At 45.0% G+C, this 24,054-nt stretch overlaps 1 protein-coding gene across 1 annotated transcript in view; it reads left to right on the plus strand.

Moving 5' to 3' along the window:
• prkdc (protein kinase, DNA-activated, catalytic subunit) overlaps nucleotides 1-24,054 on the plus strand; it is a gene marked incomplete at its 3' end in the record, with an annotated part of 128,474 nt that overhangs the window by 69,965 nt on the left and 34,455 nt on the right. The window contains exons 45-63 of the mRNA XM_083778143.1: nucleotides 274-339; nucleotides 487-550; nucleotides 1,214-1,380; nucleotides 1,865-2,005; nucleotides 3,471-3,590; nucleotides 4,185-4,328; nucleotides 6,000-6,151; nucleotides 7,063-7,194; nucleotides 8,340-8,451; nucleotides 8,997-9,124; nucleotides 10,317-10,466; nucleotides 11,466-11,639; nucleotides 12,570-12,668; nucleotides 13,295-13,505; nucleotides 14,923-15,115; nucleotides 16,416-16,631; nucleotides 17,995-18,110; nucleotides 18,344-18,475; nucleotides 23,347-23,523. Coding sequence (XP_083634269.1) covers nucleotides 274-339; nucleotides 487-550; nucleotides 1,214-1,380; nucleotides 1,865-2,005; nucleotides 3,471-3,590; nucleotides 4,185-4,328; nucleotides 6,000-6,151; nucleotides 7,063-7,194; nucleotides 8,340-8,451; nucleotides 8,997-9,124; nucleotides 10,317-10,466; nucleotides 11,466-11,639; nucleotides 12,570-12,668; nucleotides 13,295-13,505; nucleotides 14,923-15,115; nucleotides 16,416-16,631; nucleotides 17,995-18,110; nucleotides 18,344-18,475; nucleotides 23,347-23,523 — 2,694 coding nt within the window. The remainder of the gene's footprint in view (nucleotides 1-273; nucleotides 340-486; nucleotides 551-1,213; nucleotides 1,381-1,864; nucleotides 2,006-3,470; nucleotides 3,591-4,184; nucleotides 4,329-5,999; nucleotides 6,152-7,062; nucleotides 7,195-8,339; nucleotides 8,452-8,996; nucleotides 9,125-10,316; nucleotides 10,467-11,465; nucleotides 11,640-12,569; nucleotides 12,669-13,294; nucleotides 13,506-14,922; nucleotides 15,116-16,415; nucleotides 16,632-17,994; nucleotides 18,111-18,343; nucleotides 18,476-23,346; nucleotides 23,524-24,054) is intronic.

Raw genomic sequence — 24,054 nt, forward strand, 5'->3', positions numbered from 1 at the left:
TACAAGGTCTCAACGCGTCGCAGTGCGATATTGAAAGCTTGTAAATCAGCTATTTCCGACGTGAAACCCTGTACTGTGTAGCTACTGGAGATGTTGGCGTACGTACGACATGGATTTTTAAACAAATTATTATGCGGTCACATATTTCTAGCTTTTAGATTGCCTATGAATTTCGCTATGAATACAGTTTGACTTTACCATTGGAGTGTCACAAAGCGTTTTAAATCCACTGGTTTACATTACTCTTGCTTTTCTTATCTTTTTTTCCCCCAGAACCAGTACATTTTGGAAAATCTGATTGATGTTGGACGGATGTACAACTTTCCAATTGAGGTTGAGGTATGTAAAAAGGTCCTTGACATGAAACAGTTTGACCACTGACATAGGAACATATAGGTTTTTCCAGAGACATTTTGTAGAATCTCTTGTCAGGTCTTAATGCGTTAATGAATGCTGAATGAAAGTAACGCATTACTTTGTTGTCAGGTTGCCCTGGAGAGAAAGAAGAGATACGTCATGATCAGAAAGGAAGTGAGCGAGGAGAATGGAGGTATGATTGACAGCATGTTCCTCAGCTTGTGTGTGTGTGTGTATATATATATATATATATTTTTATTTTTAAATTAAGGACACCCATTACTCTGAGAGTGTACAAATGGAACCAAGCTGCAGTAACCTTTCAGGTTTACGTTTAGCATTGAGCCCTAGCATTTGCACCTCCGCAAATGCGGAAGTAGAGCGTTCTTCCGGTTGCTTCGAAACGCCACTGAGCAACTTCGGCTGGCCGCACTCTATCCTGTATAACTCCATGGAGCCAACACGCGTAATAGCAGCACCCTGACTCTGTTTGACCAGAATGGAACAGAGCCTTCATTAGTAGTATATATTCTTTGTGAACGATTTTAACTTAAGTTAAAATCTTTGCTTCTGAGGGTCCCTGAAACAACATATTTTCAGATGGTGGCCCGGCGGCCATTTACCAATTTTTGGGGTTCTTGACATGAAATAGTTTGAGAACCACTGACATAGAAACATAGTTATTTTTCAAAAAACTGTCAGACAAGACATTTGTAGAATCTGGTCTGGTATATTGTGTTAATTCCCTGTGTGTGTGTGTGTGTGTGTGTGTGTGTGTGTGTGTGTGTGTGTGTGTGTGTGTGTGTGTGTGTGCGTGTGCGTGTGCGTGTGCGTGTGCGTGTGCGCATGCATGCAGTGGAGCCAGTCTACCTGTCCTCCCAGTCCTACATGGCCGACAGCAGCCTCAGCGAGGAGATGAGTCAGTTCGACTTCTCCACGGGCGTCCAGAGCTTCTCCTTCAGCTCCTCCCAGCGTCCTGACAGACGAGTCCACCGCGCAGCCACCGCCGCCGCTGCCAAGCCAGTAAGACAGACAGACAGACCAGACAGGGTTATAGAGTGTCCACCCAGAAAACTGGGAGGTCGGTGGTTCGATCCCCCGCCGGGGTCATACAAAAGAAAATGGGACCCAATGACTCCCTGCTTTGCACTCGGCATCAATGGGTTGATGGCTGATATTTGCGCTTGCTGAAAATATCTGATCTTCAAGCTAGATCTGTCATTTTCAGCCTTCAACCAAACATAAAATGACTTGTTTTTTTAGTTCTACTGGGTCATTCTCTTCTCGACCACTAGTCCCTCCCAAACATTGTAGTCTATTTTTTTATTATTTTGTTGACAGAATTGTCAATATATTTAGTCTTTTTTTCGTCATAGTTTTTGTTGGAGAAATCAACACTACTTGTATATTCTCTTTCACTCGTGATTTGTTCCGTTTTGTGCGTGCGTGTGTGTGCGTGTGTGTGCGTGTGCGTGCGTGTGTGCGTGCGTGCGTCTGTCCGTCCCAGGAGGTGCTGGACAGCGGTCCTTCCCAGGATGCATCTCTGGACCTGGAGATGGACGAACTCAACCAGCACGAGTGCATGGCCGCCATGACCACTCTGATTGGTCACATGCACAGGAACAACATCACTCCCAAAGTTGAACAGGTCAGTTGTGATTGGACACATAGTAGGGCAGCTCAGTTCTGATTGGACCGGAAAAAGTAGAGCGGGTCAAGCTCCACACGTCTTAGGCTTCACTCACACCTTTCGATCTAGCATACAACATTGATGCATGCTAGATGTAAACAATAAAGGGTAAGTGTCATGGCCGCCCCAATGCATTTCCAATGGAAGTCACGTGGTTTGACACAACATTTTGTGTTGCACGGCTTTCGGCTGTGTTTCGACTGCCCCCCTCCCCCCTCATACAACACAAATGTTGTGTCAAACCATGTGACTCCCATTGGAAATGCATTGCGAGCTTGCATCAGTAAACAAGTCCCATGCATCAGCCATACATCAATCTGTTGTGAAGGTGTGAGTCAGGCCTTAGACTTCTCTCCCTTCCCTAAAACATCCTGGACAACGTGCCATGTGTTCTAGACTCTTCTCCCTTCTCTAAAACACCCGGGACAAGGCTCCACACGTCCCAGACTCTTCTCCCCTCGTTTCACCCACCTGGGACAACGCTCCACACGTCCCAGACTCTTCTCCCTTCCATAAAACACGCTGGACAACGCTACACGTCCCAGACTCTTCTCCCTTCCATAAAACACCCTGGACAACGCTACACGTCCCAGACTCTTCTCCCTTCCATAAAACACCCTGGACAACGCTACACAGGTCCCAGACTCTCCTCACTTTCCTAAAACACCTGGGACAATGCTTCACTCGTCTCAGACTCTTCTCTCTCCTGGCTCCCAAACTGTGGAACAAACTCCCCGTTGCGGTCAGAACTGCAGACACACTCCCAAGTTTATGGCTGAAAAGTAACATTTAATGTCAAATGCGAATTCAACTCCAGTCAGTAATTTGGTGATTTTTTTTTTAAATCTCATAATAACGACTGACATAGAGCACCGAAGTCTGACGTCAATATCGGTAGAGGGCGCAAATCCACAGGTTCATGTACTTTTTATTTGCATTGTAATCCCCATAGGGGGATTTTAGATCTGTGTTTGAAAAAGAATCCCGGCCGCTTCACTCATATGGATTATGAAGAATCAACTGACTGAGAGAAAACGTGCTACTGAATTAGTTACATTTTCGCTAGAAGCAGACTGTATCATATATATACAATACAATTATAGTGCTGTCTACATAACATACTACTGACTGTTGCAAACGATACAGAGACACCTCCCTGACAATAATGCAGAGACAGCTTGTTTATTTTTGGACCACAACGCTTATAGTAGACGATATTAAGATGAGCCCATGTTATTCTCCATAGAGAAATTACTTCTGCGAACCAGGGGAATCGAAGGGATGAGAGAGTTACGTCAGGACTTCGGTGCTCTTTAGAAACATAGCTTTTTCAGAAAACTGTCAGGATGTAGAAGACATTTTTAGAATCTGATCTCAGGTCAGAATGGGTTAAACGTTTGTCCTTTTCCACGTTGTTGAACAGGGAAGTACGCCCAGTGAGCTCCCAGGGTGGATGAAGTTTCTACACGGCAAACTAGCCAATCCAGCCACACCGCTGAATGTCCGACTTTTCATCTCAAAGTTGATCATCAACGCTGAGGAGGTAAATGTAATGTGGAGGTCAAATCTAGCTTGCTCATAATGGGACAATTCATACAACTCTGAGTGAAATTGTCATTTAACATGACAAAACAATTATAACAGGTATTTTTCTGTTGCATATCCTGTCTTAAACGCCTCAACTTCGTCAGCGTTTTAACACTTTTTGTGCCCAACATGTCCCCACACGTCTTTAGAATTACACCCATAGGAGGCCCATGACGTCTGGGGATGTCTTGGCGAGAAATAAAACCCAGATGGCAAGGATGATTAACAGTTCTACTACACTTTATCCGCATTTTAATCAAATATTCTACGCTGCCGAGTATAAGTATTTGGGCTTTTGATCCGTGAAAATCCGGCGAAAAAAGGTTCGTCCGTTTGTTATGAACGATCGCACCACCCGCCATCTTGGTGCGCCACAAGACCGCACCACAAGACCCTCCTCCATGAGTCGTTGTACCCCGTTCATTTGCATTGGCCTCAATTTCCCAGAAGACCTATAGCAGCCCACAGCATGTGTTGATTTCCGGTTTCGTCATCATAACATGAAGGTCTGCTAAATGCCTAAATTGTACACGTGGGTGTTTGTTGGCAGGTGTTCCGGCCGTACGCCAAGCTGTGGCTGGGCCCGCTGCTACAGCTGGTGGTCTGTGGGAACAACGGAGGAACGGGCATCCATTTCATGGTGGTGGACATCGTGGTGACGCTTCTCTCCTGGACGAGCACGGCCAGCCCCAAGGTTCACGCATTTCACATTTTTACAATCAATAGACTAGGGTATGCAAGTGACATCATCGTACCTGGAAGTTATGTGACTGAGTGGCAAAAAACTATACTTTCTGGCCTTGACAGCCCATTCATCCAAACAGAAAAGTCCTGTCTGATTGCATTACACAATGTTAAACTCACCAACATTGCAGCTGTACGAAAAGCTTGAATTATCCTCTTTCTTTTTTTTTCTTTTTATATTTTTTATCCCACGATTTTGTAACCCATCTTTCACCCCTGTGTCAATCATCTAATGTGATCCTGGGCTCTACACACCCTCCGCCAACCTGGGGAGAGCAACGGACTTGAACTCATGCTTCCTTCATGCCTGAGTGTCCAAGTTGCTCCTTTACAACTGACAGGGGGGTGTTTCCCTGGTTGGACGTAGCGCGTGGAAGGAACACGTTATTCTAACCAGTTCCTTTCCCCTCCATCAGGCGCCCCGGCTGGCCAGGGGGAGGCAGTTTAGTGACCAGGATTACTGCATGTTTTTTGTGAGGGTACCTACCCTAGGGGACACGGGGAGAACATGCAAACTCCAAACAGAAAGGCCCTTTCGCCAACCCCGCCTTCGGGTATGGGCACTGATGACGCGGAGGAGGAAACACGCCGCGTCTCCTCTTTCTATCTGCAGTTTTGTTTCATAAATATCCACTATAGAAACGTTACGAGCTACTTTCTGTCAAGAAATGCCAGAGTTTGGAAGTGCTTGTTTTCAATAACACAACATTTTGCTGCCTCCTGCCTTATGTGACATTTAGAAACGGGTGGTATACGCAGGACGGTTGAGTGATTTCCAACGAGCGCTTTCAAACTCCAACACTCCATGCTGCTCAATGTTTTGCCACTCAGTCTAGATGAGGGGGGCGTGTCCTGATGGGAAAATCATGCATGTGCATACTCTCTATACTGTGTCACATTTACACACATCAGAAAATGGCTTTGTGACTTTGAGGGGCACGGTGGCACAGTCGATAGTGCACAGCTAGAAGGTCCTGGGTTTGATTCCCCGCTGCGTGTTCTCTCCTTCGTCATCAGTGCCCATACCCGAGCACTGGGTTGGCGAAAGGGCCTTTCTGTGTGGTGGAGTTTGCATGTTCTCCCCGTGTCCCCTAGGGTAGGTATACCCTCACAAAAAACATGCAGTAATCCTGGTCTCTAAACTACCTCCCCCTGGCCAGCCGGGGCGCCTGATTGAGGGCAAAGGGACTGGTGCATAGAAGGAAGCATGAGGTCAGTCCGCTGCCCTCCCCAGGTTGGCAGAGGAAGTGTAACGACCAGGATTACATTAAATAATTGACACTGGGTGAAAAAATGGGTTGCAAAATCGTGGGATAAAAATGTAGAGGGAAAAAAAAAGAAAATAGCCTTGTTTTTATTGTTTAAGCATAATCCGCTTAATTTTACTTGATGGGTATTTTTTACTTTGTTTTACTTTGAAATGAATAAAGGGTATGCGCGTGACATCATCATCATCATACCAGGAAGTTATGCGGGAATGCCTATACTGAGTGGTAAAAAACTACTTTTCTGGCCTTGACATCCACACAGAAAAGTCCTATCTGATTGTATTAAACAACGTTAAACTACATTAAATTCACTTTGCCAAGTCACTTTGGCACTCGATTTGACACGTTTTCAGGGGAACATCAGAGATGAGGTGCTGGCCAACCGACTGCTGGAGTTTCTGATGACGAACATCTTTGACGCAAAGAGGGCCGTGTTCCGCCACAACCTGGAGATCACTCGCACACTGGTGGAATGCTGGAAGGACTGTCTGCATGTTCCTTACAGGTAAAAAGGCATATATTTCAGTGGAAATGGCCATACATATATAGGCTTCACATTAACCGATTCCGTACATAGGACGTTGCCACACGTCATAGGGGTCCCAACCGACGTACATAGGACGTCCTAGCGCATCCTCAATGATACCGGGCGAGATAAGAATATTCTGAACTTTTTCCTTAATTTTTTTTGTCAGTTTGCCTTTCGGCTACCGTATGCTACGCTCTGCACTAAAATTAGCTTACCGTTGACTTAGCGATATACTGGCGCTTCATTTCTGCTCCTCATCCGTCTCTCCCGCAAAATATGAACGCTTCTTGGATCGCATATCGTATAAATTAAAACGAAATTAAATGAAATATATGAAAATATGTTGTTCCTCCAGGGGACCCCCCCCCCTAGAAGCAAAGATTTGAGTTAAAAACGTTCGCTTTGAAACAATATATATTCAATGATTTGCACCATATTTTCAGGATTTATAAAAATAGCAGACCGAGTGCCGTGCTACGAGCTTGTAGATCTGCTATAATAGCTAAAGTATAACAAAATGCTTAAAACACCAAAAGGTGGGTTACATCGATCTATCAATCCGTAAACATCGTTTTGATTAATTTAATTAAGTATTAACACACAATGATAATGTAAGATAAGCTATTTCCGCAATATTGACCTATAGCATTTATAAAAATGCCACTGATTTCTTATATTGTATATTTTTATATTGTATATTTCAATTATTTTTCATATCTGCCCTGTGCACTTTTTTTATCACGATGCCTAAAACGTTTATTTTTACAATGAAATCGTTAATCGCAATTATTTGTGTAATCGTGACAGCCCTAATTGCTATCATCATCATCATCATTATCATCATCATTATCATCATCATTTATGTTGTGGTTGTGCTCCATATGCAGAGTGATATACGATCGCTTCTCTGGCACCGACCCCAACAGCAAAGACAACTCTGTAGGACTTCAGCTGCTCGGCATCATCCTGGCCAACGGCCTCCCGCCTTACGATGCCTCGTGTGGAATCGAATACGACAGGTAATGACAGACGTTGCAACACTAAAAGGGTTGCCCCACCTTGCCCTGGCAGCGAATTACAACTTTCAGGGAGGTGGAGTTTGCTTTCAGGTTGCCCCGAATGGGCTAAAGGCCTATTCATAGTCGGTGGCGAGGTGACCACCGCTGCGGTGGTGAGCTGACCACCGGAGCTGAAATAACCTTGAGCGGTGGTGAGTAAAGACAGAGAGAAGGGCTGGAGCGGTGGCGGTGGTTTGCTCTTCACCGCGGCTCGTGACGTCATGTTGTAGTTCGGTGGTCACCTAACCACCGAAAATCCAGACTATGTATGAGCCTTAAGTGCTTGTTTGGGAGGGGAGGACGCAACTGTCTATAAAGTTTAAACACAACACGAGATATCTGCCTAATCACCTGTATACATGGCCAGAGCGCTCCATCTTCTGGTCTGGTCACTACATGCGGCTCTAAGATGGTTAAAGGGATAGTTCAGATTTTTTTAACTTGCCATTAATATAGTGGTTGCAACTGTATCAATTGATTGCTCGAGACCTGTGGTGGGAGTTCTGCTCTGGTTTTGGTCAATATTAAGTAGGTCCGGTCATTTTGTGGGGGGGCCATGCAGTAAAAGTACATTTATTCACAAAATGAACGTAATTTGTATTGTTGACCTATTTCTAAAATATTAGCGCAACCTTCGTTCAACTTTGACACCCTTTATCACATGGAACATTTTTTTGGGCGTAGTGATATGGACACAAAAAACATAGTTCCGTGTAATAGAGGGGTAAAAAATGAACGAAAGTTGCACTAATATTTTAGAAATAGGTGAACAATACAAATTACGTTAGTTTTGTGGATTAATGTAATTTTAATGCGTGGCCCCCTGTGCCCCCCACAAAATGACCGGAACTACTTAATATTTCACCAAAACCAGAGCAGAACTCCCACCACAGGATTCGGGCAATCAATTAATACAGTTGCAACCACTGTATTAATGACAATTATTTCATACAGCTTAAGTTAAAAAAATCTGAACTATCCCTTTAAATATTAAATAATGTAGACAAGATTACCATGACATACATGACTACGAGTCGGGTCATATTTAAAGTAGCTAAAAGTAAATCCATTTAGTGAAACGCCATAATTTCTGTTGTGTTTTTCAGCTACATGAAGTCTCTCACCAACAACATGGGCTTCACGAGGTACAAAGAGATCTACGCTGCAGCTGCAGAGGTCGTTGGCCTCATCCTTAAAGCCATGACCGACAACAGTCAAGTAGGAGCCTTTTGTTTGGTTTTATACCGTTGAATACATTAGCATCGTGTTGATTTGACTAGGCATGTAACGATATATCGTATATCGATATATATCGATATTAATCCCGACGATATGAATCGATTCATTGAAATAAAACAATCTAGTCATATTCCATCATATTCAAGTGCTTTTGGAGAGGAATGATTGTCACTTTCAGTAGTAGAGCACTGTAGAGGGGAGCTGTGTGGGTCTGTGACTGTGCCCAGGTGATGGTCGTTGATGCTCATCAAGGAAGGCAATTATGTTTCTGCACTGTCAAAAGTAATGCTACTTCTTTTGCAATGTAGTTAAATAAAAAATCTCAGGGGGGAAGATAAATTATATAAAATTAAAAAAAACTGTAATTTTTCTTTAAAATATATATATGTTTTAATATCGTGAAAAATCGTATCGTGAACCTCATATTGTGATACGAATCGTATCGTGAGTTGAGTGAATCGTTACATGCCTAGATTTGACTGACTAGAATCTTTTGTTTTTCTCCAAATTGTCTTTTTTTTTAGGATCCCCAGGCACTTCTCAATCTGGCTTCGGGCAAGCTAGTGGATTTGAAGAAAAGGGGTGACCTCGATGACAAGTTCATCGTTTGCCTGAGCAAAGTTTCCAAGCACTTCCCTCCGTTCATGGACCGGTACGTTAAAACTAAGTAGTAGTTGTATACTCAGTAAGGAACGCCATTTACAATTACAATATGCGGGGAGGCAGGCCTGTCACAATCATTTACACAATCGCCCCTAATCGCAGTTGGAAATGATTTCAGCCATTTGGATTCCATAGAAGCCAAGCTGTGTCTTCTGTGAAAGCATGATGCGCACGGGGGGAAAAAGCAGATCTACAAGCTCACAACACGTCGCAGCGCGATGTGTTGTGAGCTTGTAGACTGGCTATTTCCGGTCATTAGTTATTTTTAGGTTAAAGAGTATTTCAAGTGATCCAACAACAACTGAGTACAAGTTTAGTAGCATCTTCCAGAAACATGAATGGTCTCAGAAATGTCATGATTTCTTCAGCTGGTTGGCCTAAAGCAGGGCTGCCCAAAAGGTAGATTGTGATCTGCCACTTGAATTAATGTGTAATTAATTAATGTGTCAAACTGGCAAATGACACACAGTGCTTCCCCCAGTAGGCTACCTTCACATTCAGTAGATCCTGTGATCTTTTGTGGCCAGATGTAATTTCTTGTAATGTCAAAAACAGCTAAAATCCCTAAAAAGAAAGAAAGAAGCAAATAAAAAAAATGAACACTCATCTTTTACTTTCTCTCATAACAACCTAAAACATGAACCTTGGTTGAAAAAAACTAAAGTTGTCCTTTAAGTTGACCTTATTGATTAACATCAAATGGGGCCTGTCAGCTCAAACCCACAATGCAATACCGGTACTTTGTTTTCAAGAGTGTTGCGCACAAACGTCAGATGCATTACAAAGTTAGACAAAACAAAACGGTACCAATTCCATTTCCGCCCTCTTATTTCCCATTCCAAGTGCGTTTGTCTTATGTACATAACACCAGCGCCGCTATTCCAAAGCCCCTTCAGGTACATGTTTTAACTATTTTCAGCAATGATATAATATTTTTTGTTTTGTTTCAAAGTAGTGCCTCTCAAGTCAAAAAAGTGCGGGCACCCCTGGCCTAAAGCATCACAATTCATTTGTTTTTTTCTTGTATTTTTATTTTGTGTAAGTCATGTTAATTTTGTATGCTTTATTGAAAAAAATCATTAAAAAAACTTTGATAAAAAATAAAGTATTGAGATTTTATTTTGCTTCATTCCATGAGTATCCTACATTTTTATGTGTGTTTTTTTTTTCTTTTTCTCCAGCTTTGTGAATTCGGTGTTCTACCTGCTGCCCAAGATGCACGGCGTGCTGAAGACCCACTGCCTGGAGTGTGTTCTGAGCCGCGCAGAGGTCATCCCCGACATCTACCTGACGCTCAGCACCAAGGGCTTCATCCAGATGCTGGCTCACAGGTCAGCGGATTGCGGGATGTTATCGGATGATTTAATCTCCGTCATCAGCCCCTTATCAAGACGTGTGGAGCCAGTATCGGACATTTCCTTACATGTTGACGTCGTTGCCAGTCCATTGTCCGGCGTCACGTTTGGAGCACTGTCCGACTTCTAACCCTATTACTGACCCTAACCCTAAACTCTTTGGCCTGACGTCGAAATTAAAAAAATATATATATTTTTTGGTGGTGCAACCACTCCAAGGAACAGCAATGTCCGTGTTCACCTATGTGTGGTTAACCTATGTGACGTTAATGAGCACCAGTATAATGAGTACCAGTAGGGGCGATGGTGTGCCAGAAACAGAGAGAGGGATAGTGCTGCACTGTTGCCTGCCAATGAGAGAGAGAGTGAGGTGGGGGGGGGGGGAGGGAGGGAGTGGCACCACTCAGTTCACACAGGTGTGATTTTTTTCTGATAAACCTCATGTTTCTGTATCAGTGGTTCTCAATTCATGTCGAGGTCCCCAAAAACTATCTGTAATTGTCCGCCGACCCCCATCTGAAAATATGTTGTTCCAGGGACCCCCCAAGAAGCAAAGATTTGAGTTAAAAATGAAAACTCTGTGGCGCGCTATGAGCTTGTAGATCTGCTATCTTTCAATAGCTAAAGTATAACATAATGCTTAAAACACCAAAAGGGGTTCCCGCCCAAAATGGGTTAACCGGCCACAAAGTAAACATAAAGCAAAGTTGTTGTATAGCACAGTTTCACAATGTTTTTGCTTCGGCGTTCCCTAGTCCCCTACTCACTGTAGGCAGTGTGTGTAAATGTCGCCTCCATTGAAAGTTCCGATAAGGAGCATACTGGTGATTATCGGTTGATAACGTTCGAAGTGGATGCACAGGACTCTTAGCATAAAGGTGCTTCATCCATGATGTCGGCTCACACGAGATGAGGCACCGGGTGATTTCTTTCTTTCCTAATTTTATTTATGTTTGTTTGCCCCGTCGTCTACAGGGACGAGACCCGGCAGAGAGTGTGTCTGGACATCGTCCATAAGATCCTGGCCCTGCTCACCCCCGTGCAGCTCCGGGAGGTCCTGGGAGCGGTGGCGGCGTTCACCTCCCACCCCTCGCCGCTCTGCAGGGAGAGGATGTACCACGTCCTCATGTGGATCCAGGATAACTACAGGTAAACAAACACCCCTTTGATGTAGTCTTAGGTGGTCTTTACACGAGAATGGTGTTCGTAGAAAACGGCACAATAAAGTATCGTCTGCTGTGGTCCCTTTAGACGAGAACGGTGTTTTCAGGAGGAAGTGAAACCACCTCCCAGAGTGGAAATCTTTGAGAACGCCGTTTTTATCCCTTCTCCATGTAAACAGGCAAAACGGTGAATCCGCAAAACGTATGACAGCATGGTTCACGTTGGCTCACAGCGCATATGTTTATTACGTTGATGCAGATCCATGTATGATATAATGGAGTTCCTGAACAAGCCTTCGTTTATGTAGCCTAATCTATTATAAAATGTATATCCATCCCGTGGCGCGCTCTGCCTTTATGCTCTGTGCTGCCTGTTGCGTGAAGGGGGAGCTGGCTCTTCTTCTTGTGCATAACGTGGGCGACTGGTCTATTTGGCAGCCCGTTACCGCCACCTAGCGACATTATAGCGTTTTCATAAAGTGTGCATTCTCGTGTAAATGAATGACAGAGCATGGATGACAGTACATCGGTGGAGGTGTTGAACACAGCCAAAGACATCTGAAAAGAATTCTAAATGTGAATTTAAGCCCTTTAGCACATGCTAAAGGGTAATCAAATAAATAATAAAATAAAAAATGAGAACGCAACGGGACTTTGACGTTTTATCTGGAGATGGTCGCCATCTAAAAGAGGCATTAGTCTTTTGAATAACACATCACTCTTCTCAGTCTTCTGAAAAACCTTTGTCTTTTAGTATTTTTAGTCTTGGTTATAATGCAATGTTAATTTAGCCAGGAAAGATTTAGATTGAAATTGTCTTTGTTGCTAAAGTACAGTATTTAAGTTTTGTTTTGTTTTCCAGTGATACAGAGAGCATGAATGACAGCATTAAAGTATTTAAGCGTTTGTTTCCCAGTGACACCGAGAGCATGAATGACAGTACATCGGTGGAGGTGTTGAACACAGCCAAAGACACCCTCATTCAGGGACTGACCGATGAAAACCAAGGCCTGCAGTGAGTAGCCATGTTTTATTAATATTTTTCTTGTAGATCGGCTATTTTCACAATGTTTTCCTTGTTCATATATGTGATATTTGACATTTTTACTTTTACTTTTGTTGATACTTTCGACGCAGTAATGGTCAGTAATTTAAGTCACTTCATACTAACCTCGCATCACCAGGCTTTCCACCGCCTCGGAGGAAAGCCTGGTCTCTGTTTCAAAAGTCCGTATGATCCGGGCTGGGGCCGGATGATGTGGTTACGTCATGTTGTAGTATTGTTCTGTAGTCGCCAGACAGGATGAACAGGCGGCGGCAACTTCCTTTTCCCTCTCAATAAAAGCTCTCGTAAGCGAGAGCTTTTATTGAGAGGGAAAAGGAAGTTGTCGCCGCCTGTTCTTCCTGTTTGTTGTAGGCAAACCATTGCCTACAACATGACGTAAGCATATCATCCGGCTCCAGCTTGTAGGTCTGCTATTTTTTGAAAATTCAAAGAACGACTGACATAGAAACTTTTTCAGAAAACTGTCAGGATGTAGAATCTGATCTCAGGTCAAAATGGGTTTCTCTATGGCTCTGGTCTCTCGTTCTCCTCTCTCTCTCTCTCTCTCTCTCTCTCTCTGTCTCTCTCCCTCCCAGGCTGTACGTGCGTAACTTCTGGAGCCAGGAGAAGCGGCTGCCCTCGGCCACGCTGGAGCGCATGCTGGAGGTGCTCCACTCGCTCTACTCCTGTCACATCGAGAGGAGCTTCCTCAGCCTGGCCACCGACCTGCTGCTGGAGACCACCAGCCAGAGTCCCGACTACGCGCGCAGCATGTTCGAGTACCCGCTGTCCGAATGCACCTTCCAGGTCCGTCCGTTGGGGATCGGGTGGGCTTAGTTAGTAGTAATGATAATCAGGGGGTCATTCATGGCCATGCTGGCTCGTTGTGGTAGACATTTTCTTTTGTCAGAATGAAGGTCGCGTTCTAACCTCCACTTCGGTGGACTCGATGCGATTGTTGCGCGGAGTTACATCAGTTACGTCATTCGTGCATATTTAATTTGCTGTGTTTGCGTTCACACTGCGCTGTATCGACCACAGCGTGTGCCCGTGTGCATGCGTGCACGCGCGCGTGTCTGTGCGTGTGCGCGCGCGTGTGTGTGCGTGCGCGCCTGTTCTTTTGGGAGCATTGCGGAGGCACAGCGGTAACGTGAGCACAAAATTATGAATTACAGTGGTTTACAAAATGTACTGCCATAGTTGATCTGATCGCCATATAAAGTTATTATGCATAATGCCATGTTAGCTATAGTTTATAGATCATGCTGAGCTATGTGTTTCATTTTGAAGTAGGATATTTATATTTAAACGAGATGAAGAAAGTCCCCATGCACTGGAGATTCCGTCTTATCAACATTGCGCCGCGTATAAAATATGCCCTCTCCGTCTCCGAACTGTGTTTACTCCAACGTGTGTGTGTGTGTGTGTGTGTGTGTGTGTGTGTGTGTGTGTGTGTGTGTGTGTGTGTGTGTGTGTGTGTGTGTGTGTGTGTGTGTGTGTGTGTGTGTGTGTGTGTGTGTGTGTGTGTGTGTGTGTGTGTGTGTGTGTGTGTGTGTGTGAGTGTGAGTGTGAGTGAGAGTGAGAGATTGTTTGATCCAGCACCAGAATTCAAATGAGCCTTCAAACAAAGCGCACTTTCCGACAATACGCAGCTGTGATTTGTTTTAATCACAGTACAGCGTTCTGGTTGTGAATGCCACCTATTTTTTTTACCACGGACATACAATATGAGCGGACAATTATATTACACATCATATAAATACAGCTACCGTCCGCCCCATTCAAACATAGCGGGTCATAATTATTATCACTGTGTGTGTGTGTAGCTGGCCTCTTTCCCCATCAGTGTTGATTTCGTCGACTAAAACTATGACGAGAAGTGTCCGTCGACCACCTTTTTTCACTGATGAAAACTAAATGGAAACTAAGCTATGATGACTAAGACTAAATATATTGACAATTTCGTCGACAAATAAAAACTAGACTAAAATGTTAGGGACTAGTGGAAGAGAGATCCAGTATAAATAAAAGGCAATGAAAATAGCCGATCTACGAGCTTGTAGATCTGCTATTTCAAGCATTTTTATCGACAAAAAACAACTGTAGATTCAGTCGACTAAAATCTTATGACATTTAGTTGACTAAAACTAAACACTAAAGCATTCCAGATGACTAAAATATGACTAAAACGAAACCAACACTTGCTCTCCATGCATTCACACAGGACTATGTGATCGACGCCAACTGGCGTCTCCGGAGCACAGTGATGACCCCCATGTTCGTGGAGACCCAGGCCTCGTCGTCTCAGGGCGCCTCAGGGAGCACGGCCGGGAGCGCCTCCCTGCAGCCCGGCATGGCGGCGGGACAGCTACGTGCCACGCAGGCCTCCCTGGAGTTCACCCAGACACAAGGAGCAGGTTAGGCCTCCCTGGAGTTCACCCAGACACAAGGAGCAGGTTAGGCCTATCTGGAGTTCACCCAGACACAAGGAGCAGGTTAGGCCTCCCTGGAGTTCACCCAGACACATGGAGCAGGTTAGGCCTTCCTGGAGTTCACCCAGACACAAGGAGCAGGTTAGGCCTTCCTGGAGTTCACCCAGACACAAGGAGCAGGTTAGGCCTATCTGGAGTTCACCCAGACACAAGGAGCAGGTTAGGCCTATCTGGAGTTCACCCAGACACAAGGAGCAGGTTAGGCCTTCCTGGAGTTCACCCAGACACAAGGAGCAGGTTAGGCCTTCCTGGAGTTCACCCAGACACAAGGAGCAGGTTAGGCCTTCCTGGAGTTCACCCAGACACAAGGAGCAGGTTAGGCCTCCCTGGAGTTCACCCAGACACAAGGAGCAGGTTAGGCCTCCCTGGAGTTCACCCAGACACAAGGAGCAGGTTAGGCCTCCCTGGAGTTCACCCAGACACAAGGAGCAGGTTAGGCCTATCTGGAGTTCACCCAGACACAAGGAGCAGGTTAGGCCTTCCCTGGAGTTCACCCAGACACAAGGAGCAGGTTAGGCCTTCCTGGAGTTCACCCAGACACAAGGAGCAGGTTAGGCCTTCCCTGGAGTTCACCCAGACACAAGGAGCAGGTTAGGCCTATCTGGAGTTCACCCAGACACAAGGAGCAGGTTAGGCCTATCTGGAGTTCACCCAGACACAAGGAGCAGGTTAGGCCTCCCTGGAGTTCACCCAGACACAAGGAGCAGGTTAGGCCTCCCCTGGAGTTCACCCAGACACAAGGAGCAGGTTAGGCCTATCTGGAGTTCACTCAGACACAAGGAGCAGGTTAGGCCTTCCTGGAGTTCACCCAGACACAAGGAGCAGGTTAGGCCTATCTGGAGTTCACCCAGACACAAGGAGCAGGTTAGGCCTTCCTGGAGTTCACCAACACTCAACAAAATACACACAATACTGGAGCGGTGCCCGTTGGGCGCTGGCTTACGTGGAACGATGCAAGTTGTAAATGCATGCCCCACCCAGATATTATGTCTGTCCTTTTTATGCCCATATAATATGGAGTTCTTTGTCAGGCATGCCCAAATATGGAGTCTATGCACTGTGCGTCGGCTCGTCGATTGTCCACGAGCCATCGAGAGTCATTGAGCTCGAGTCAAAGTCGAGTCTGGGAGTCTTTGAAGGGCGAGTCCGAGTCTCATTTGTGGCCACTCGGGTCTTTAACTCGAGTCGCCATCTCTGTTAACGGGTTCCCTTTCTCCCCTCCCAGGTGGTCGACGTTCTGCATACAACTGGCTGACGGGCAGCAGCGTGGACACCCTGGCGGAGTACACGCCCTCCTCCTCCTCCGAGTCCGTCTCCTCGCTGCTGGTGTTCGGCATGAAGTCGGAGAGGCAGGCGGCGGCCATGAGGAGGCCCACGGGGGAAGGCTTTGGCACCCGGCGCCTCGCCGCGCCCGCGGACGAGGGGGACAGTCGCAGTAGAGGTAAACGCTTCTCTGAGAAGATAAGAGACCGGCCAGTGGTGGAAAAAGTACTCACATTATTTTACTTAAGGTAAAAGTATCAATGCTTGCAATGTAGAAGTACTCAAAGGTAAGAGTGAAAGTACAAAAGTACATGAGAAAAGACAATTTAGGCCCTTAATTTATTAACGGGGTGCAAGTAATAAAGCGACAACGATGTTTCAGTTACGTCTTCGTCAGGTCATAGCCTGACGAAGATGTACAGTAACTGAAACATCGAAACTCCAGTGCCTCCTTTCCTCCTGTAACCTGTCCTGCCTCTGGGTACTGCCACACTATCAAAAGAGCCGCGCACGTTCTCGGCTGTCCGCAGCTTCTTCTTCCGGGTTTTTAGACAGCTGGTGGATGGAAAAGAAGCTCCACTTCCGCGGACGACTGCCACGACGGCCAGATTCCCGGAAAACGCTCTTCTCGGCAGTCGTCCGCAGAGGTGGAGCTTCTTTTCCAGAGGAGACAGCTTCTTCTCTCCGCAGCGCAAAACCGTTTTGCGCTTGGTTCTGGAAACGCGGTCTGAGATGCACCAGACTGGCCTGCCATAGGCTTAGAGGCCTCTGAGATGCACCAGACTGGCCTGCCATAGGCTGAGAGGCCTCTGAGATGCACCAGACTGGCCTGCTATAGGCTTAGAGGCCTCTGAGATGCACCAGACTGGCCTGCCATAGGCTTAGAGGCGCGGTTGGAACTCCCTTCTGCATAATAGTACACAAGTGTTGGTATCAAAATGTACTTAACCCATTCTGACCGGGCACCCATTTTGGTGTTGGCATCATGTTATGCTTTAGCTATTGAAAAATAGCAGATCTACAAGCTCATATCGCGCCACCGAGTGGCGCGATACGAGCTTGTAGGTCTGCTATTTTTTGAAAAATCGAAGAACGACTGACATTTTTAGAATCTGATCTCAGGTCAGAATGGGTTCATCAGGACCAGTGTGTGTCCGGCGGAAACCTCGTATGAATCTGATCTCAGGTCAGAATGGGTTAAAGTACCAAAAGTGAAAGTACCGTAGTCATTTTGTAGTATGTCCCATTTTAAGTTTGTCAATTGTTAAAAATCTTTTGAAAATAGCAGATCTTGTAGATCGGCTATTTTCAAATGGCCAAAATGTATCTATCTAGGCCAAAATGTTGCTGGTTCCCTATTAAACCATTTCCCTGCATTTGAAGACAGTGTGTGCCGGGAGTCCCCTCTTTTTTCGTTAAATATTCTGGAAATTCATTAAAGTCAGTGGTGCTTTTAGCCAAATGTGTCTTTGACGTTGAGAGATCAAGAACCTGTTTGTAATTTAACTATTCTCTCGCCTTTTTGTGTCGACCCCGTCAAGCTGAGAGCGAGCGTCGTTTGGACATCCTGCGACTGAGACGCCGCTTCCTCAAGGACCAGGAGAAAGTCAGCATGAGCTTCGCTCGGAAAGAGCTCGCCAAACAGAAACAGACAAAGGTATTCGGGGCAACGATCCGCTGTCCCAATGGGCTACACTCACGCAGAATAACTCTTCCTACTTCCGGGCTAGCCCTGGTCCCATCTCTCTCCGCCTCTCTCTCAGCTAAGAGGTCCTTCATGGGCAGAAAAACGTTGAAGAGCCCTGTTCTATACTCAGCCCAACTCACTCACCGTGTAACTCGGCATTGGTTTGTCACTGTGTGTGTGTGTGTGTGTGTGTGTGTCCACAGGAAGATAAAGCTGACCAGCGGTTAAAGAACGAGGCCCAGGTCACGCTGTACCGTAGCTACCGAGTGGGAGACTTCCCCGACATCCAGATCCCTCACAGCAGCCTCATCGCCCCGCTTCAGGCCCTGGCCCAGGTTAGTGGTGCAAACCTCCTCGACGTCCAGAGATGGGCAAAATACATTGAAAATGTATTTTGATACAAAATACAAATACTGGGTCAAAAATGTATCTAAATACAAAATACAAATACTGGTCTGAGAAATGTATTTGAGATACAAATACGTATTTTGTATTTTGAAAATACATGAAAATACATTTTCATGAACATGTGTATAATGATAAGTAAATTCATAATTGATTGCCAAATATTAAATGAATGACCTGTCAGAATGTCTAATACATTGAAGATTATTAAGAAGAACTTGAAGATATGAGCCTTGTGAGGTTAGTCTCCAACAACTGAAGGCCCGCCCTACTCTGCCTCTCATTTGTGGTTCAATTTGAGTGTGTAAGCTTTGATTGATTGATTGATTGATTGATTGATTGAAATATGTATTAACACTAACAGTTTGCAGAATTACAGTACATTTCAAGCAAAAAATCAATACAAAGACTGTTAACTGTGAGTGGACGACCCAATTAATCATTACACTTGTTTACAACAGGGTCCACCGCATGTTCAATTCATCAAAACATTTAGAGACGTACAAATAGACACTTCTATTTAGTCAAAGAACAGAACAGGAATTCATCATAAAGGAAGCAAAAAGGGAAAAGAAACATATACAGTGAGGGAAAAAAAAGGGGGGGGGGTCGGGGGGGGGGGGGGATTCAGATTTTCCGGGGGCCAGTTTCGAATTGCAGCCGTCCGTATAGGTGCCCTTTGAGAGCGGTTCTGAAGGAGTCAAGGGATTCATATGTCTTAATCACTGTTGGTAGGGCGTTCCGCATTTTGGTGGCATAGGAGCGAAAATAATTTAGTCCCTTGTTTGTGCCGAATCTGGGTTGTACATGGTTTGTTGCACTCCCTCTGGTGTTGTGGGTGTGGACTTTGTTTACATTAAGGAAGTATTTAGACAGGTACATGGGTATCTTGGTGGTGTATCGAATCTTGTGGACCAGACCCATTGCAAGATGCTGTAGTCTGTCGTCGACCCTAAGCCATCCCAGCCTGTCAAAGTGGGCAGGGGTGAGGTGGGTTTGGGGGGTGAGGCCAAGTAGGAGCCTGACCAGTTTGTTTTGGAAGGTCTGGAGCCTTGTTTTAAGGGCCTTTGAGGTGCTGTGGCACCAAGAGGTGCATGCATATAGTGTTAAAATGGCCACCAACGTAATCAAAAAAGTCAATCAAAGAACAAGATTCCTTTACAGGATCTCCTCACTGGTCAACAAAATCACCTTGAAGACCTTAACAGGAGGCTTCGTACAAGGTTTCTTTGACTATGCATGCACCTCTTGGTACCACAGCACCTCAAAGGCCCTCAAAACAAGGCTCCAGACCTCCCAAAACAAACTGGTCAGGCTCCTACTTGGCCTCACCCCCCGAACCCACCTCACCCCGTGACCCCTGACCACTTTGACAGGCTGGGATGGCTTATGGTCGACGACAGAGTACAGAATCTTGCAATGGGTCTGGTCCACAAGATTCGATACACCACCAAGATACCCATGTACCTGTCTAAATACTTCCTTAATGTAAACGAAGTCCACACCCACACCACCAGAGGGAGTGCAACAAACCATGTACAACCCAGATCCGGCACAAACAAGGGACTAAATTATTTTCGCTCCTATGCCACCAAAATGTGGAACGCCCTACCAACAGTCATTAAGACATGTGAATCCCTTGACTCCTTCAAAACCGCTCTCAAAGGGCACCTACGGACGGCTGCAATTCGAAACTGGCCTCTGTAAAATCTGATCCCCCCCCCCCTTTTCCCCTCACTGTTATGTATCTTTTCCCTTTTTGCTTCCTTTATGATGAATTCCTGTTCTGTTCTTTAACTAATAGAAGTGTGTATTTGTACGTCTCTAAATGTTTTGATGAATTGAACATGGTGGACCCTGTTGTAAACAAGTGTAATGATTAATTGGGTCGTCTACTCATAGTTAACAGTCTTTGTATTGAGTTTGTGCTTGAAATGTACTGTAATTCTGCAAACTGTTAATAAATATTTCAATCAATCAATCTGATTGATTAATCAGAAGGCGGAATAAAAGTGACATCACACATTGTGTTGTGTTGTGTGTATGGGTGGGTGCGTGTGTTTTGACCCTACAGTTTAAACCTGAGGCAGTGTAAATGTTTAACATGTCCATTTGAGAATAAAATTACATTAAAACAAAAAAAGTATTTTATGTATTTGAAATACAGAAAATACTCAATCTGAAAGTATTTAGATACAAAATACATCTCATTTCTTCCATCCCAGCGAAATACAAATTACAAAATACAAAAAAGTATTTCAAATACGTATTTCAAATACATGTATTTCAAATACTGCCCATCTCTGTCGACGTCCCCAAAACCAAACTCTGCACGTGGGGTGACAGAGCTTTCGCCTTTGCTGCCCCAACCCTGTGGATTGCCCTCCATTTAAGGCACTCGGAGATGCCCCCACCCTCCAAACTTTCAAGACCCACCTCTTCAATATTGCCTTCCCTATAGCTAACCCTTTTCTTTTAATGTTCTTTAGCTTTTGGTGTTTTTATTCCTTTTTTTCTAATAAAGTTGTTTTTATTTTGTTGTTACCTCTGTAAAGCCTCCCCATGTAAAGCGTCTTTGGGTACTCAGAAAAGCGCTATATAAGTTTGAGATATTATTATTATTATTATAGTGGCCCCATCGCCCCGGTGCAGGCCCTGGCCCAGGTTAGCCTGGCAGCATTAAAACACATTAAATGCCAGGCGGTTCTTGGGCGCCCCTTTTACCCGTGCCAGGCAAAAACTACAAAAAGAGGACCCTGTGGACGCGGCTCTTGAACCGGAAGTATTAACCGACGCTGTTCCCGTCGCTCTATCTCAGGGGTTCTCAACCCGTGGGTCGCGACCCCTCAGGGGGTCGCCAAATTATTTTGGGGGGACCCCAATTTTTTTTTTTTTTTTTGCAAGTCAATGGCTGGAAAATGGAAATTTAGAGTTTACATAGTACACATGCATAAACTTTCCTTAATGATTATATCTGGTTTCAGTATTAATTTATGATATATTTTCTCTATTTTATTTTTGCAGTCAGTTTGCATTGGTGGTGGGGAGGGGGCGGGGCGGCCGGGTGTCGCGAGACATGGCCAAATCATTTCCGGGGGTCCCCAGCCAAAAATGTTGAGAACCCCCTGCTCTATCTGACCTTTCACTAGCATGATCAACACGCTAATCTGCTAACCGGACCTCCTAACATCGTGCCTCACATCATATCACCTCATCTGAGCTTCAATTCAGAGATAAACGCCATTACAGGAGTCTATGGAGCCCGCCTCATCGCTGCCAGGGGCCGAATAATGTATTCACCTGTATGGCTCGGTATGCGCTAACTCGTTTACTGCCAGAGTAAATTAATACATTATTTGGCCCCTGCGAGCGATTTTTTTGTTTTGTTTTTCCTTACTTTTCAAGTAGTTACAGAATATCTATCTCCAGTGCGATCGATCACCGATCACAGAGGCTTTCTCTGTGCTTCCGCAATATAATAATGTATTTATTGACAGTCACTGGTGTTGTAAACGGTGTATTGCCTTGGCGTAGGCTGACCAGGTGTCCCCCTTTGCGTGGGACAGTCCCTCATTTCGAAGACTTTCCAGGTGTCCCACAAATTGAGACCCTGTCCCACATTGTGACTGGTGGGCATCAGTGTTCAAATGCCATAATAGTCCCCTATAATAGTTGGCTTCTGTTGTAAAGCTGTCTCTTTTTCCTGCAAGATGTGTTTTTAAGCCTGTTAAAATAACATGAGAAATATCCCGTAGGCCTATAGGCTACAGTACCAAGTTGGCCCCGCTCATACCACCTATAACCAACATTGGCATTTTAAATCAAAATGTGAGACTCCAGAGGGGTTTAATAACACAATGATAGGCAATATTAGACCTATGGAATATGACACAAGGCATTTTAATAGCAACTTAAGTAATAAGTTGCTAACCCTGTCCCATCCCCCCATCCCACTTGTCCCAGACAAGTCATTCAGCAAATCTGGTAATTGCTTCCAAACATTATGTCAAAGTCCATTTAGAATATATTAAAAAATAAAAAGGTTGGAAATCAAAAATGCAATTCCCACCACCACACTTCCCTTCCTATATGACATCCAAGGAGCAGCAAAACGGCTTGAGGCACCCTTTCATTTCTGCAGCGTTTCTCATTCCAACGTGTGGTCATTGAACTCCCTCTCTGGGCGTGATCGTGGGCGGCTGTGGCTCAGGAGGTAGAGCAGGTCGTCCAATGATCCGTGGGTCGGCGGTTTGAATCCCGGCTCCTCCTCCTGTCCACATGTCGAAGTGTCCGTCCTTGGGCAAGACACTGCCCTATACATTGCCTCCAATGAGTCGGTCGGTGTGTGAATGTGGGAAAGTGAGGACGCTGGCGTCGACTGTTCGCCGATTCACCTCCCCAATGTATGAATGAATGAACCATTGTAAAGCGCTTTGAGCACTTGGAAAAGCACTATAAAAATGCTATTCATTTTTGCGAATGATGAGACCTAGCAGAACATGTCTGTTTGTCTGTGTGTATCACGCTGTAACACCACCCGCCCGCCACCAGAGGGCGCAGCTGTATCACACACAAAACACACACACACAAAAACTTAACTAAAAAAAAAAACGTAACTTAAAAAAAACTTAAAAAGATAAAACTAAAAAAAATTACAAAAAAAAAAAAACTTAAAGAAAACTTACAAAAAAACACAAAAAAACCCCACAAACCCACAATATTTACGAGCTGCGTTCACTTCCCGCGTTTGCGTGTCTTACTTATTATTATTATTCTCTCCCTCCCCCCCACCTTTTGGCAGAGGGACGCCATCCTAGCCAAGCAGCTGTTCAGCTCTCTGTTCGCTGGCATCCTGCGGGAGTCGGAAGGCCACCGGGAGGCCGGAGAGAGACTTTGGAAGACGGAGCTCCTGGCGGACATGAACGCTTTCCTCAACAAGAGCACCATGTGTTTCCCGCCCTTTGTGGCCTGTGTGCAGGTTGGAATCATTAACCCATTCTGAACTGAGATCAGATTCATACGAGGTTTCCACTGGACACACACTGGTCTGATTAACCCATTCTGACCTGAGATCAGATTCTAAAAATGTCAGTCGTTCTTTGATTTTTCATAAATAGCAGACCTACAAGCTCATAGCGCGCCACTGGGTGGCGCGTTATGAGCTTGTATGCGGCAAAGATTGTCGGGATCGGGACTCGAACCCGCGACATGCCGTCATGCTGGATTACCAGGCCTGTTTGGACATTTTTGAATGATATTTAATACAAATCTTTGCTTCTGGGAACCCCTTTTGGTGTCGGCATTATGCTATGCTTTAGCTATTGAAAAATAGCAGATCTAACAAGCTCATAGGTCTTGTAGGTCTGCCATTTTTGAAAAAAGAACGACTGACATAGAAACATAGCTTTTTCAGAAGACATTTTTAGAATCTGATCTCAGGTCAAAATGGGTTAATACAAATCTTTGCTTCTGGGGGTTCCCTGGAACAACATATTGAGAAGGGGGTGTC

Source organism: Protomyctophum parallelum (genome assembly GCF_964188405.1).
Source record: "Protomyctophum parallelum genome assembly, chromosome: 12".
Lineage (NCBI taxonomy): Eukaryota > Metazoa > Chordata > Actinopteri > Myctophiformes > Myctophidae > Protomyctophum > Protomyctophum parallelum.